Source organism: Vespula pensylvanica, chromosome 10, assembly GCF_014466175.1.
Source record: "Vespula pensylvanica isolate Volc-1 chromosome 10, ASM1446617v1, whole genome shotgun sequence".
Classification (NCBI taxonomy): domain Eukaryota; kingdom Metazoa; phylum Arthropoda; class Insecta; order Hymenoptera; family Vespidae; genus Vespula; species Vespula pensylvanica.
In genome coordinates this window covers 7002215-7016930 of record NC_057694.1, presented here as the reverse complement: position 1 = coordinate 7016930, position 14716 = coordinate 7002215, and the positions used below count along the sequence as shown (strand labels likewise).

At 33.8% G+C, this 14716-nt stretch overlaps 1 protein-coding gene across 12 annotated transcripts; it reads right to left on the bottom strand.

The window, feature by feature from the left end:
- Positions 1–1941: 1941 nt before the first annotated feature.
- LOC122632291 (rho guanine nucleotide exchange factor 28) lies at positions 1942–14494 on the bottom strand. 12 transcript variants are annotated; one of them, XR_006327848.1, is made up of 18 exons: positions 14389–14494; positions 10905–11231; positions 10447–10820; positions 10147–10296; positions 9888–10075; positions 8838–8913; positions 8625–8754; positions 8352–8544; positions 7260–7331; positions 5912–5971; positions 5245–5797; positions 4935–5164; positions 4299–4846; positions 3999–4201; positions 3745–3924; positions 2981–3684; positions 2138–2545; positions 1942–2009 (listed from the first exon to the last, which is right to left on the bottom strand). XR_006327848.1 is itself a non-coding variant. In XM_043818927.1 (17 exons), the coding sequence occupies exons 1-17, from the start codon at positions 14426–14428 to the stop codon at positions 2293–2295; spliced, it is 4281 nt and encodes a 1426-aa protein (XP_043674862.1). In that variant the 5' UTR covers positions 14429–14494; the 3' UTR covers positions 2055–2292. The 12 variants fall into 12 exon arrangements, 11 of the variants coding, with proteins under 11 accessions (XP_043674862.1, XP_043674864.1, XP_043674872.1 ...); XM_043818927.1 differs by lacking the exon at positions 1942–2009 and having other exon boundaries at positions 2055–2545; XM_043818929.1 differs by lacking the exons at positions 1942–2009; positions 14389–14494 and adding an exon at positions 13183–13410 and having other exon boundaries at positions 2055–2545.
- Between the last annotated feature and the right edge of the window lie 222 nt (positions 14495–14716).

Below are 14716 nucleotides of genomic sequence, written 5' to 3'. Positions count from 1 at the left end.
ATATATATATATATATTTATTGTGAAGCGTCAAACAATATTTTTCTAACACGATATAAGTTTTGTTATGTTCGTTTCATTGAAAGACAATGATATCGATATTTCAATATATCTATAATCAGCTTAATTTACTATTAATTCAAGGTATATATGTTTACAATAAATAGAATTTTCAAAGAAGAAGCAATATATATATATATATATATATATATATATATGTATATACACAGAATGTTTACGATAAAACGATCTAATTTTTATTAGCGTTCCATTGTAAACATTCTGTATATACGTGTAAATGCATTAGAAAGAACGAGAAAGGATTTTCGTTTTCACTCAGAGCGTGCATCATGATCGCACTTTGCATAATACTTATCGAAAAATGCATTTTTTCTCTTTTCCTTCATAATTAACGATACGAACTTTCTTTTTTTTTTTTTTTTTATGTAGATATATAAAAAAAAAGATGATAATAATAGAAATTAAATTAATTAATCGGAACAGTCGAAAATGTTTATATCCGGTCTTCTCTTACGTAATGTAATAAATAAAATGATCGACATAGATAATCGATGAAAATAATGCAGATATAACAATAATGGCAGTGAATAATCTCGAAAAAAAATTTCAATCACAAATTGTCTCGCTTATGTATGTGTGTATGTGTATGTATATATGTATGTACGTACATACTTGAAAAATAGAGTCGATTTTTTAAAACTAGGAACGATCTATATTATGTATCGATCGATCATGCTTTATCAATTACATCGATCGTTCACGATCTAATTATTATTTAAAAGAGAAAAAAAAAAAAGAAAAAAAGAAAAGAAAAGAAACAAATACACTTTGAAAACTCGACTTCAATCAACGAACAACTTGGCACACGGAAAACAATGATTAATTAATTAATTAATTAATTAATTAATTAATTATTGTTATAAACAGTGGGTATATTTTACCCTTCGCATTTTTTAGCACGTATTAAAATACTTTTAAAGTTATGGTATAAGAATAGCTACCACGCGAGAAATACGCGCGCATTTATAATAGATACATGCATATACAGTTAAGATATATATCAATATAATGTGCTTATATGTGTTTTTGAAATTTTAAGCGCACGCGCTTTATTATATAGATAGCATAATAACAGCAGAGACTCGTACGCTCCTTTTTCTCACATATAACAGGCGCGTTTAAGCATATGAGTCTTATACATATATATACACATATATATATATATATGTATATATACATATAGATGTATATATGTAACCGTAATATATACGTACTCATATATATCTTGCATTTTTAGCAAGCAGCAACAGGTTTACTTAAAAGATTCGTCTAAAACCGCGCGTTTCTAAAACGATCAGTCGGCTTTTAATAACATAACGAGCAAGGATTCAACAAGATTATTGGCTGGTTTCTACCTCACTAAGCCGGCCGGTCTCTAATACTTCTTTTTATTTTACTCGATTATTTTATTTCATTTCATTTCATTTCATTTCATCTTTATTTATTTATTTATTTATTTCGCTTATACTTTCCTGACTGCAATCGAAATTGCACGTCTTTCACAAATCCTTCGCACAGTCATTGTCATTAAAGATTTGGCATAAAAGTTTGAATTATTGCCTCCGATAGCAGTTGTAGCAAAGTAATATTGCATATCGTTGCATTCTATTTTATTTCATTTCCCTTCATTTTGTTTTATTCCTTGTATCATTATTATTCTTTTCTTCTTTTCTTTTCAATCGCTTCCTTCAATCTTTTGTTTCTTTATTATCGCGTTTAAGTAAACGATATATGTATATATCGTGCTCTTCGTTCTAGCACATTGAAAGTTCCTTCGCGTACTTGTCATATTGTAAAATTCTCCGAAACCTGCAACCTTCTTTTTTATATATTGTTGATCTATCCATCCTCTTCTTTTCTGTTTTTCCCTTTTTGTTTCAAGAATTAGAATTTTGAAAGATATCAAAAGTTGCAGGAATAGAGGAGAAGCTAATAGAGAAAGAAAGAAAGAAAGAAAGAAAGATAGATAGATAGATAGATAGATAGAGAGATAGAGAGAGATATATAGAGTGAAAGAGGAAAAGAGTGAAAGTAGAAATAACGATCAGTCTTTTTACCGACTGAAAGTTGAAAGTCAAAAGGACTTAACACGGCTTCTAGTCTGACTATCTCTTGATCTAGATTGCGGAGGCGTTTGTACAGACGTCGGAGTAGCTCCATCGGTATTTGGACGTGAATTACGCGAATGTTTTCGTCCGAATCGAAAGAGTCGTCAGAAAAAGATCACCTCTTCCTCCAAAGGTTGTTGCTGTTCCGCTCGTTGATGTTGTTGTTGATATGATTCGGGAGGAGATCGTGTGTTTCGAAGAGATCGATTAGAGGAATGTGTTTGACTCGTGGTGCCACTACTACCGTGACTATTGCCGAGTTCGGGAGAAGAAAACGCAGATCCAGTTACGATAGCAGGGCTACTTCCTGTTCTAGTATGCCGATCCGGACTATAGTGGCTCGCAGTACTTCCGCTCCTGTTGATGGTGCGACAAGAGAGAAATTACAATAAAAAAAATTCATTGACTCTCCGATAAGGTATGACAATGAGTGACATACGCGAAAGCCAATCTTATAGAAGAAGCGCATCTAAAGGTGCCTTCGAGATTTTTTTTTTTTTTTTTTTTTCTCCATTTACCCATGTACTGAAACTTTATTAATATCGTTTTCTATCTAAATCGATAGATAGATTTAAATCATTCGAAGATTGTAAGCGCGATATATCGCGAGGCTCCTTTAATCGTGTTTAGTGACGCACCGTACAGCGAATCGTCACGAAAAGCCATTTATAGCATGCTGCTGCTAAGTTAAAACATGCCAGCAGAAAATGAGAGACGTGAACGGACATAGTATGAGTGAAAGCGAAATCTTATGACGATGATGAAGAGATCGTGAGAGATCACTCGTTCTACCTGCTATTGTTATTACTTCCACTTGCGAGCTTCAGTGGGAGTTGCTGCTTCACAGGAACATTGCTTTGTACTTTCTGCTGATTGGTAGCGCTGATTAAATTCATAGGTATTCTCTTAGCGTCTGCTTGAGACTTCCGTGGTTGTACGATTTCTGTACCCTGTGTCACGTGTGACAGATGAATCGTTGTAGGACCCGTTGTAGAGCCTGCCTTGAGACCTTGACGTTCATACGCCTCCAATCGGCGATACAATTGATCTCGCTGTTGAGTAACGTCTCTTTGTTCCGCGGCCAATTGTTCTCTTTGTCTTGCCAATTCTGCTCGTTCCTCTTCCAACTGATTTTTTTCTTGCTGAGAAGCAGCACGAAACGCTGCCTTCTCCCGGCTAAGTTGATCCTGCAAATTTCTCAACTCCTCCAATTGACGATTTGGATTCGGCCTGTTATTGGATGATTTTCCCATACTTCCCTCCTTGCATGCGGCTAATTGAGCTTGTAGGCTATCGATTGTCGTCATTTGATTACTGATTATACAAAGCAGAGTATACACGTGATGCGACAAACGAATCGCAGTCCATTGTTGATCTTTGTTTGCGTCTAATTCTGAACTTTCTTTGTCCTCGGGACTTTCTTTCGAAAATTCACCAACTTTTGGGAGAGATGACCCTACATTCATCGCCGTTGATTCACGTACAGGATATCTTTCCTATAACGACGACATATGAACGATCAAATATGGCCGAAATTAAATATTCGTAATTCTTACCTTGTTGTTATCGAAACCAGCAAACGTCTCTGCTCGTCTAGGAACGCAAAGAGCTGGTGGAACGTAAGCATCGCTATGACGTTCGCCAGCCGAACTTAAACTCCTAGAAAGTGTTGCACCACCAGTGCTAAATGACAATGAACTGGCCAATCGTGTAGCTTCCTGCACAGCGACAACAACCTGAAACGAATAAAATTTTATTAATTTTATTAAACTTTATTTAACAATCGACTAATATAAAAATCATTTATTACCTCTTGCCATAACTGAGTCGTATCCGTCGCTTCCATCTGAACAAGACGTGTATAATCGCGTATTTCTTTTTCCACTTTGTCCGTTTTCTCATGATCACTATCATTTTCATTCCAGATATTAGACGCACGTAAAAGACGCACTTGTAAATTAATTTTTTCTTCAAACAGCAACGCCTGTTCCGCGTCTTTCTTTCGTAATTCGCCTGTGATTTTCAAACGTCCAAAAATGTGATCAATGAAATTAATTCGATACAATTTGTATGAGTGAATCGTGCTAAATTAAATTGGAAATAAACCTACCGACGATTCTAAATATGTGCGACTCCTTAGCTTTAATCATTTTTTGCCTCTCTTCTACAGAAAGCATCGATATGGAGGATGAACGTGTATCCCTTAATTCATTATTACTATTGCCATCCGTAAGAACATCTGTGTCATTTTCAGATTCTTGAGGACAAGCCTCAACCGCTGAACGTATTGCTTGAATCCAGAATTGCTTATCCTTAGGCTTTTGAACTTTCAATTCGAACATCTCAGGTTCCGCTGGATTGCTACTTATCAAGTATATACCCCTCGATTCTTGACCAGCTTTTTCTCGTACCAATAATTTTTGTAACGATACCACGCTAGCAGCTTTATTGTCCGGAACCAAGAAAGCATATTTTTGATCTCTTTCAACTAAAAAGAATAATATATCGGAAAGAACGACTACGACAATGGCAGTCGTTTTTCCACGACCTTGCATCAAATATGCCGTTCCTTCGAATTTCAAAATTCTATTAAACGCCATTATATCCGACTTTTTGAATTTGGCACCGCGGTACGTAGCGAACGATTTCGCGTCGATCCTAAAGATAAACGTAATTTGTTACATGCTTGTAATAACAAAAAAAAAAAAAAAAAAAAAAAAGAAAGAAAAGAAAAAAGTATACTCACTTATTATAAATCTCTAATTTTCTATCTTCCCGCTCTTTATCTGCTACGCACGCATCTACGTCCGCTAAAATTTCTTTCACTAATCCCAAAGCTTTTCTCAAGCTCTCTCCTTCATCTTGCATAATACCAGTTTTAATAAGTGGTTCGACTAGTAATGGATATTTTGTTAAACGTTGCGTAACGAACAATATACATTCTGGAATCCCCTTCTTTTTCAGCAAAGGAATAGTCTGTAAATTGAGAACAGCGTTGATTTATGTCGTCTTTAATAAATAAACAAGGATTTTAATTATATTTGAAATCACATTACCTGACAGTGACGCACAAAACGCTCAAATCGAGTATCATGATGCAGATAATACTTGTAAGTTTCAACAGCTTCTCTATGACGACTACAAAATTCTCCATATGCGCTTTTCATACGTTGCGAATTTTCACCTGAGAATTGTTCGACGAGTATGTCAGCAATAGTAGGTACAACAGGGTTTGCATTTTGACGTTTACGTAATTTCTGTAGAAATCTCAAATGAATTTCAATGAGATCACGTAATCTAGGAAACATTCGTTCTAGATTTGGTTGTCCCAAACGGAAATGGCGTCGTAAGCCTTCCACGAAGATCCTTTCCATGGCTAACAATACCAAGCAATGATGTTTCTCTGTTAACACAAATTCGTATATATGCTCTTGTCTCTTCACTTCGCGTTCACAATGATCTACGAGACGTGATGCGACGTGTCTTCCAATAGCTGTACTCCATGAATCAGGTTCTTCCTTTCCTAAGCCCAGTTCAGGATCTAAGCCCTCGAGATCACCTACGGTAAACTGATGCGCTTCGTCTCCAAAATCGAATTCTTCCCAACCACTACAATAATAAAAAGTAGATAATATATTTTCATTTACATTTATATATATATATATATATATATATATATATATATAAAGAAAAAAAAGAAAAAAAAAAAATGGTATTACAAACCTGGAAGCATCGCGATGTGAACCACTACCATCTGTATCCTTTTCCTCATTAATTGTTTGACTGTAATAGAAATACATTTGTTCATATTATACATAAAACGATATTATACTCATATGCATTGTGAATCTCATCAAAGATTTTTAACAAAAGCATGTAATAATGATGCTTTCTTTGTAAAAACATAGTTGTAATATTACCTTCTATACAAACCCTACTACAGATGTAAATTCCTTGTACACTTTATATAATAATGTAATTAAAATATTTGTATATAATAAAATCATTGTCTCTCAATATGTCTAAATATCAATGTAAGGTACAAAAGTAATATAGGAATATTGTGATATTATTTCTTAAATTAACTTACATATAAAGGTCAGGTTTCTCAGTTTCTTTCAAATTTATACATTATGTATGAGGTATAAGGGATTCAAAAATGCAAACATATTATGTATAAATTTTTCCCTGTCGATCTAATGATATATATATATATATATATATAGTATCTTCTATTATTAAATAATTTAATATTAATGTTTCAATAAAATCTTAGGTCAGTATATTTATTAATTTTAAACGAACTATAAATATAAACCTGATAATTATATTTTGACCTATCATAGAACTATAATAATTTTTTTTAAAGAATCCAGAGAAAGTTGCGGCAACAGCATACGATAAAAACGAAGTTAAATATTTTTAAAGTAAAAATAAAAATTAGATTTGCGACAGAGAAGAGATTAAAATAGAGATTAAAAGAGAAGAATTCAACCAGGTAGAAATAACGTGAGAAAACAGTATGATTATGAAATTTTTCATGATAATTATGAAAATAGAGTTAATCTAGCATTGAGGGTGTACTCCAAATCTTAGCCTTATACTTACGATTTTATTTTGCTTGTGTCTGTTTTATCAGAATACAATAAAATATTATTGATCAAGCTAAGATTTTAAACATACCCTAGATATAGTGGATATTACCTTGAATGAGCTCGCAGTGAAGAAGTTACAGAGAGATAGATAGAGAGAGAGAGAGAGAGAGAGAGAGAAAGAAAGAGACAGAGAGAGAAAGAGAGAGATAAAGAGATAGAAAGAAATGTATAAGTGAATGAACATAAGTTATACAAGCAAGCATTTCAGAAGCATAGACAAGCAGGATGATGATCTCTTTTTATATTAAACGACGTGAGAATTTAATAATGTGTATGTGTGTGTTGAGAAAAATAATTGGCAAATAAGATTGATACGTGGTTTGTCCTATTAGATAAGTAGGATAATACACGACGAACAAAAACGAGCGAACGCTTCGACAAAATAGGAAAAAACACATCAGACATCTGAGACTTACTTGACTCCGAGCTTGGTGGCAACTCGCCGCCAAGGGCTGTAGCTTGTCACTGTTTTCTTGCTGTTAATTTCCCTTTAATCGTCGAACGATCGATCGGTTTGTCGTGGTAGCACGAGAGGGAATGCACGGGGGAGGAAAAAGCACACACTGCATTAGGGCAATTTCATTTCGTGTTCGTTTGTTTTTTTCCCTCCTTCAACAATTTCCTTATAGGCGCTATTTATTCTTCTCAAATTGACCCCGCGAACTCAGCTATGTGTTAATTATATTTTTTTTTTTTTTTTTCATGTTATGTACTTTTGAGAATTATGTAACAGTGTCAGAGAGAATTGTTGTATTTAAGAAAATATTTCAAATCATGAGGGGTATGATTTTTTTTTCTTCGTAATTATGCGTGTAGTACGGGAAAAAAAAAATATGATCATCGTCTAATTGTCTTTTTTTCTTTTTTTTCTTTTTTTTTTTTTTTAGCGGACGAAAGCATCACAGCGACCACTTACCCAAAGCATCATGTTATCACAAGGTGAGTATATCTTTAAAGATCTCAGCACAATATTTTGTGCTACAGGTTCTATATATATTAAACATATAAATATATATATATATAATATATGTATATGTAAATAATATATCAATCAAGATATGTGAAAATTCGAGAATACGCGAAAGCCTGCTGTACTATTGATGTGGCTAATTGCAAAATCAATCAGAAATAACAAGCTTATGAGCCAGCCAAAATCTCGGAGTAACACGCGTAAAAAAAAAAAAGTTATCCGTATTAGTCTTTGGACTAATTTGAATTTTTATAAAAAATATATACGAATTATTCTTATACATATAATCATGTACGAAAATAAAATAAAATATAAATCGGCAGATTCACCGAACGACAAGTTGCAATAATTGTTAAATCGATCCATTCGTTTGCTCCTTCATATGCAAATTTTTCATTTAATAGTGATGATTAGCAAAAGTTTATGAAAAGCTCCGAGCTTGGGCTTAGCCATGCCAATTGCGTGCGAATCTCAACCACAGATACGCGGATTCAATGCAAATATTAAATATTTTCGTTATATACATTGATGCAGTTACCTTCCACTTCCAGATGATGTTGGTAACGGTAGCGATGCCGTGGAACCTCTTTTCACGCTATTGTTGCTTGTAACCGAAGAAATACTCGACGTTGATTTTATAACAGTTTTTACAGACTGATGCTTAGATTTGGTGCATTCTAACACAGAATGATCCTTGCATCCTTGACTTTGATGTACCGATAATCCGCAATCTAAAACAATAAAGATAAAATAATAAAGATAAATTTTTATTTTAAACTCATGAATTTTCCTACAAATTTATTATGCTTACTTTCACAATGAAGAATTGGTTTACTTGTTGATTGCTTCATGCAAACATCACATTGGTAATTTCCTTGTGCTCCAGTTGTCATTGTTGTCCATACATGTTGCTGTTGACTATTTTTCTTGCCACTTTTATCCTGCATTTATATTTTGAAAAAAAATTAATTATTTGAAAAAGTATTAGAGAGCATAATGAACACATTAAAAAACGTTTATCTACCTTTTTCTTACGGAAGAAAATAGAGCCACGCTTTCTTCTGGTCTTCTCAGAATGTTGATCATCATATGCAGTTTCTCTATAAATCAAAAAAAGTTTTTTTTTTTTTTTTTTTTTTTTATTTCTACGATCCAAACAGTTTTTAATTAATTATAATTTTAATTAATAAATAAAGGTACACATTAAAATAATATAACTTTCGTACATAGAACGTATTATACAAACAAGCACTTTCTATTCTTATAAACGAAATACTTACTCGTTCAACGGCACATCAACAGATAACTGGACATTTGAAATGCCTCTTCTGTCTTCACGATAGTTATGACTATGTAATACGTGAAAGTTGTGACGTTGCATGAAATGCAACGCCTCAAAATACCCCCACCCCTTGGAAACGGCGAAACAACGCGAGAAACGATGACATTGCATGGCATGCTGAGATGTTATGAATTATATTTTTATATGTACAAAGAATTAACATTGTACAATTAATTGAATGATTTCGTTTTGAAAGAAGAATTGAAAAATCTTTTTTGATTACAACTTTCTACGGATCTAATGTATTTCTCGATTTAAAAACAAATACATTTGTCATATAAATGTAACACAGTTGTATTTGACCTTCCTTAGGACATACATATATCACTCTGACTAAAATACATCGTTTCGCGTTGTTATCAATATATGAAAAACTTGTAAATAAGTTTCAGGTGGGGGTTTGGAGCCGGGTCGTCTAGTACGTTTCGTCAGTTCTAATTCGTGTTTTCACAGTGTCTGAGTACGATCGTCGATCCGCATTTATCTTATAGATAAATGTCGTACTTATTTACATATAGTTCAAAATAAAACAAGCATTTTATGAAACTCTATAAATTCAAGTCTAAATATTTCATGCATCAATAAATTCTAATTAAAAGTGATGGTAGCAATAATGTTTTATGATATTTAACTAAAGATTTTTGTATAAACGGCGCAGACGTATTTATATTATTTACATTAAAAGAACAGTGTTAACATTTGTAACGAATGGATAAACATAAAACAACTTACGCTGCGAGAGAAGGTGTTGTTCGTGTTCCGGACTCTGTGAGATGCGTATGAATTGGCGGTGTAACGATGGAAGGGGTCGAAATAGATTTCTGGAGAGGTAAACGTGCACCAGTTAAACCTGGCATCAAACTGCTACTTTCACCTAATCTTTGACTATTTCTTTTTAAGACATTCTTCTGATATTCACTCTGTGACAGGAAAGTACATACGTATATTACTATACCTGTATTTTTGAGCAATGTTTCTAATCTAAAATTACCTGCACAAGGTCTGCCTCATTTAAGGAATGAGTACTTGCTTGTGATCTGCATGCTCGATTACCTACCCCTACAGGTCCACTACAAGATTTTCCATCTAGTTCTAGTTCCATCTCACTGTCCAGACTACTTAAACTAATGCTGCGTTGTCGCTGAAATAATAATAAATAATATTTTGCATTGGCATTGAAATGAAAACAAATCATTTCGACAAAGTAAAATTTATACGAAGCGATTAAAAATAAAAAGAAGTATGAAAAAGGTGCGATCGATCGATAAATTTATATCTAACGTATATTAACCATATTTTGTGCTTGTAGATGATTTTGTCCGGAATATCTGCGTCGGCCACGTCTAGTATCTTCCAAATCCGTCCAACTTCGTCTTCTATCTATGCCCTGCACAGGTTGAGCATGAGAGCTCATAGGTGGAAAATGTGTCGGAGAGCTATTAGTCGAACAGTTAACAAGAAGATCTGGATCAGATCCTGCTTCATGATTATTGGAACGATGTCCACCCTCTATAAGTATCAACGGACATAAGGAAGGACACGAAGAGGTCAGTCTCTGAGGTACATCGTGGGACATGCGATTATTGTTTCCCAAAGTATTCATCGTCAAGTCTCTCATGCGTTGAATCCAGTCATGAATTTCGTGCAAATGCTGCAAATTGTCCTCTGTAAAAAATAGTACTTCGGTAAGCAGATACGGACAGATGAATTCTTATTACTTGGATATGAAATTTTTTCAAAAATATTTACCTAAGACAGGATAGTTCTTAGCAAAACCAGGAGAATGAGGTGTGACACTGATAATGGGTACAAGAGGATTAGGCTGAGTTTGAATGTTAGTACCAAGTGTAAGCAACGGATGTTGCTGTTGCTGTTCGGAATTCCCTCCAGACATGGTGATGGTTTTATTGGTATTATCTTCGGTATAACCAGTTTCCGTGACTATATTCCCATGTAGACTCAGGCCACCAAGATCTCCATTAATAGTAGGTACACGGTCACAGTCTGAATGCGATGATCCAAGGTAGTCTGTTATTACATCCTCTTCGCTATCCTCTCCGCTATTAGGACATTCATCTAGAAAAATATTGATATTGCTAATATACGCTTGTAACATGAAGTTTACAATACCATCTATCCATATTGTTCTATTTACATTATTCTAATTTATTTTCATTTATGCAATGCCACTTTTTTGTAATTAAATTAGGTACATATATCAGCAGATCTGAAGAGGAAGACAAAGAATCAGACGACGTACAGGGTCGCACAATAAAGAGAATGAAAGTGGCATGCATCGCCAAACGACGACACACTTTACGAACCATATCGCGGTAGAGTAAAAACCGATATTAGAACGTCCTCGCGCCTATTGACTGCGAGAAGAACAAACAGAAATGTCTACCGACAATCGAACCAGTCTCCCGATCTTTGTGTCGCGCGACGATGACACTATGAACCATATTCAATAGAAATTAGGTCAAATTATTCCGCGCCAGGTATCATTCCTACTGCATCGATGTCACAAAAGAGAATTACATAGACGAATAATTCGATAAAAAAATCTTCCTTATCTTCATTAAAAAAAGAAATGAATAAAAAAGAAACGAAATTAAAAAAAAGAAAAACAAATAAATAAATAAAAAAAGGACTAATTAAAAACGAAAAAATAACGCACGTATAATTCCTCGTAATATCGCTTTAAGTATCGACGTACGTATAGAGCCGTAGTTCCATGATTCGTGAAACGTCAAGTACTACACGACAGTGACATCGAGAGATAAGAATTCGTGTGGAATGAAAAGAAAACTAAAATTTACTCTATATCTGGAAGCACGGGAGCTCATCGATAAAGATCATCAATTTTTATATCTTACTTAACGGCAGGTGTTTTAAATTTTTACAGAAGGGAATGGAAGAAGAAAGATAGATAGATAGATAGATAGATAGATACATAAAGAGAGAGAGAGAGAGAGAGAGAGAGAGAGAGAAAGAGGGGGAGTAAAACGTACCGCAGTCGCATTTCCTACTTGCAGTTTTTACCCTCGTAGCTTTTTTCACAATTTATCGTAATTTATATCGCGAATTAATAAATACAATCTTCTTATCGACGAAATATAATAAACTATATTACATTTCGTTTACGCACTGAATTAAATTATCGCAACTTATTGTCATTCTCGTAACCAACGGTGGTGCATGTAAGTAAGTAAAAGACACGTTCGTACAGTCTCGAGCACTTTTCCGGGTAGCAGGGGGTAGACAGACTGTTGCTCTTCCCCGTAGCGCTGCTCCCAAGCGCAAAGCGAATTGATCCGCCGTGCGCGCTACCCCACCTAGTAAAAGCACCACCACCACTACCTCCCACCCCATTACCACCCGCTGACCTTCGGAACTTCTACCTCCGCCCATCAAATGCGACTCGTCTTTTCCCTTCCTGTTCCTTCTCCAAAATCTACCCACACACGTGACAGACACCTGACGTACACGGTAGTACATATCTACGTATTGATATATATATATGTGTGTGTGTACATATATGTGTCTATATAAATATATATATATATATATATATATTCATATAGATACATGTCGCTGTACGACTCCTTAAAATATTTATTAATTTTTTCAGTATTTAAATGTAGTAGCTAGAAAACATAAATACTTTTTCCTTCCATGCTTTTAACCAAACTTGGCCCAGACCGTGATAATGACTCTCTCTCTCTCTCTCTTTCTCTCTCTCTCCCTCTCTTTTCTTCTCTCTCCATCTCTGTCTATCCGTCTTTCTCTTCCTCTCTCTCTCTCTCTCTCTCTTTCTCCCTCTCTCTCTCACACATTACTAACCTGCCTCCTCCATACCCCTTCCCTAGCAATTCACCCTTCTCTACCTTTTCATCTCCATCATATCCATCTTCACCTTTCCTACGTTGCCTTTTTCGTCCTTTCAGTCCTCCAATTCACATTATACTTCACAATTTATAACATCCTACAGACTCGAATTTTTTCTCCCTCTATTAGATGTACGTACCTACTTGCATACATAAACGATTCGACGATTCTCTTTACATTTATTTCAAACTCTTTGGCGCGCGATTATCCACGATAGATATTCGATTCAAATTTTCGATATAACATCATCGATCACACGACGATATCCGTTAATCCATCGAATTTGTAACGTTGTCCAATGATCGTTTTATCATTGATTGAAACGTAATGAGAAGTATTACGCTTCTTGTTATCTAGATAGAAGAATCATATGACGCTTTAATAAATACATTATACGTTATCATAATCGCGCCATTGATTTTATATATCTTTTAATTGTTTAGATCATACAATTACAAAGGATACTTATATATCATAATGATTTCTTATATGTAATACGTCGTATTTAATTTGATATTTCCTTGAATATTAAATTTTATGCCTTCTCATTTGGAAACGATGTTCATTGTACGTATAAATATTTGCGAGTTAATTATTGGTCGAAATATATTTCAGTATCACGTGACGTACGACCAATGAAATATCTACTTTTATATACGACCGTTTCACATATTGGAAGATTATTATTGTATCGCGGTCGACCGTAGCGCTTTTACGTAAAAGTAGAGATCTATTTTCTTTTGAATAAGACAGATCGCGCGTGTAATTTGATTTCGGATCGTCTTTTTCGATATGTCAACTATATTTTTACGACATATCTGGAGTGAGTGTTGACTTCTCTTAACCAACAAAATTTTGATTTATTTCTTTTAATATCAATATTTTATACTTATCTTTTATATCTTATAACTTCGATCACTTTTATATAAATTATAAATATTAGAATACGCGTTAAAAATTTTTTTTTTATATCCATATTATAATATATACCATAATAGAATTGAAGATATCGTGCAGAGAGAATATTTTGTTTTGTTAGCGGTAAAAACATTTCTATATTTTTACCTATTTTCTATTGTTATTTAATTAGACACAACAGATACATGTAGTAGTGTTTAAAACAGTTTATATTTGTTTATAGAACTTACACCTTTAGTAAGATAAGTTATAAAAAGAAAAGGAATAAGAAGAAAAAAGGCATTATTTGGGCAAGCAAAAGTTATATTTTTCTTATCAGGTTAGTGCGATAAAAAAGTTTTGTTACTAACTGAAAGAGATATAATTTTATTACATAGGAAAAGCATGATCTAAGATACAATTAAATTACAATATAATATAAACTTACCAGAAGAAAATGGAGCTAATACCTCCTGCCGTTTCTCCATGTTTTTTTTTCTCTTCGTCTAATTTTAACGATGGTTTAAGAAATATTTGATTTCTTGACGCAATAATCTGAAATGTTGTAAAAATCTTTAAATGTTTTTCTACCAATTGCATATCATTAGAATTATATTAATCAAAGGATAATTGTTTAAATTCGTTCTTGAAAGAGAAAATGTAATCTTTGTCTTTTGATTAGGAATTAATTTAACGTTATTAAAAATTGGCATGGCTAAAGAGGAAGGCATTAATCGTACGTGCATTTATTTCATACATCGAAAGGGCCTACGTAC

Excerpts from the sequence above, each read along its gene's own strand:
- LOC122632291 (XM_043818927.1), bottom strand. The coding sequence starts at position 14,428 with ATGGAGAAACGGCAGGAGGTATTAGCTCCATTTTCTTCTG. Across the intron at positions 8,755-8,837 it reads TTTTCTTCCGTAAGAAAAAG|GATAAAAGTGGCAAGAAAAA; the intron begins GTAGATAAACGT and ends ATATAAATGCAG. Across the intron at positions 4,202-4,298 it reads GCACATATTTAGAATCGTCG|GCGAATTACGAAAGAAAGAC; the intron begins GTAGGTTTATTT and ends TGAAAATCACAG.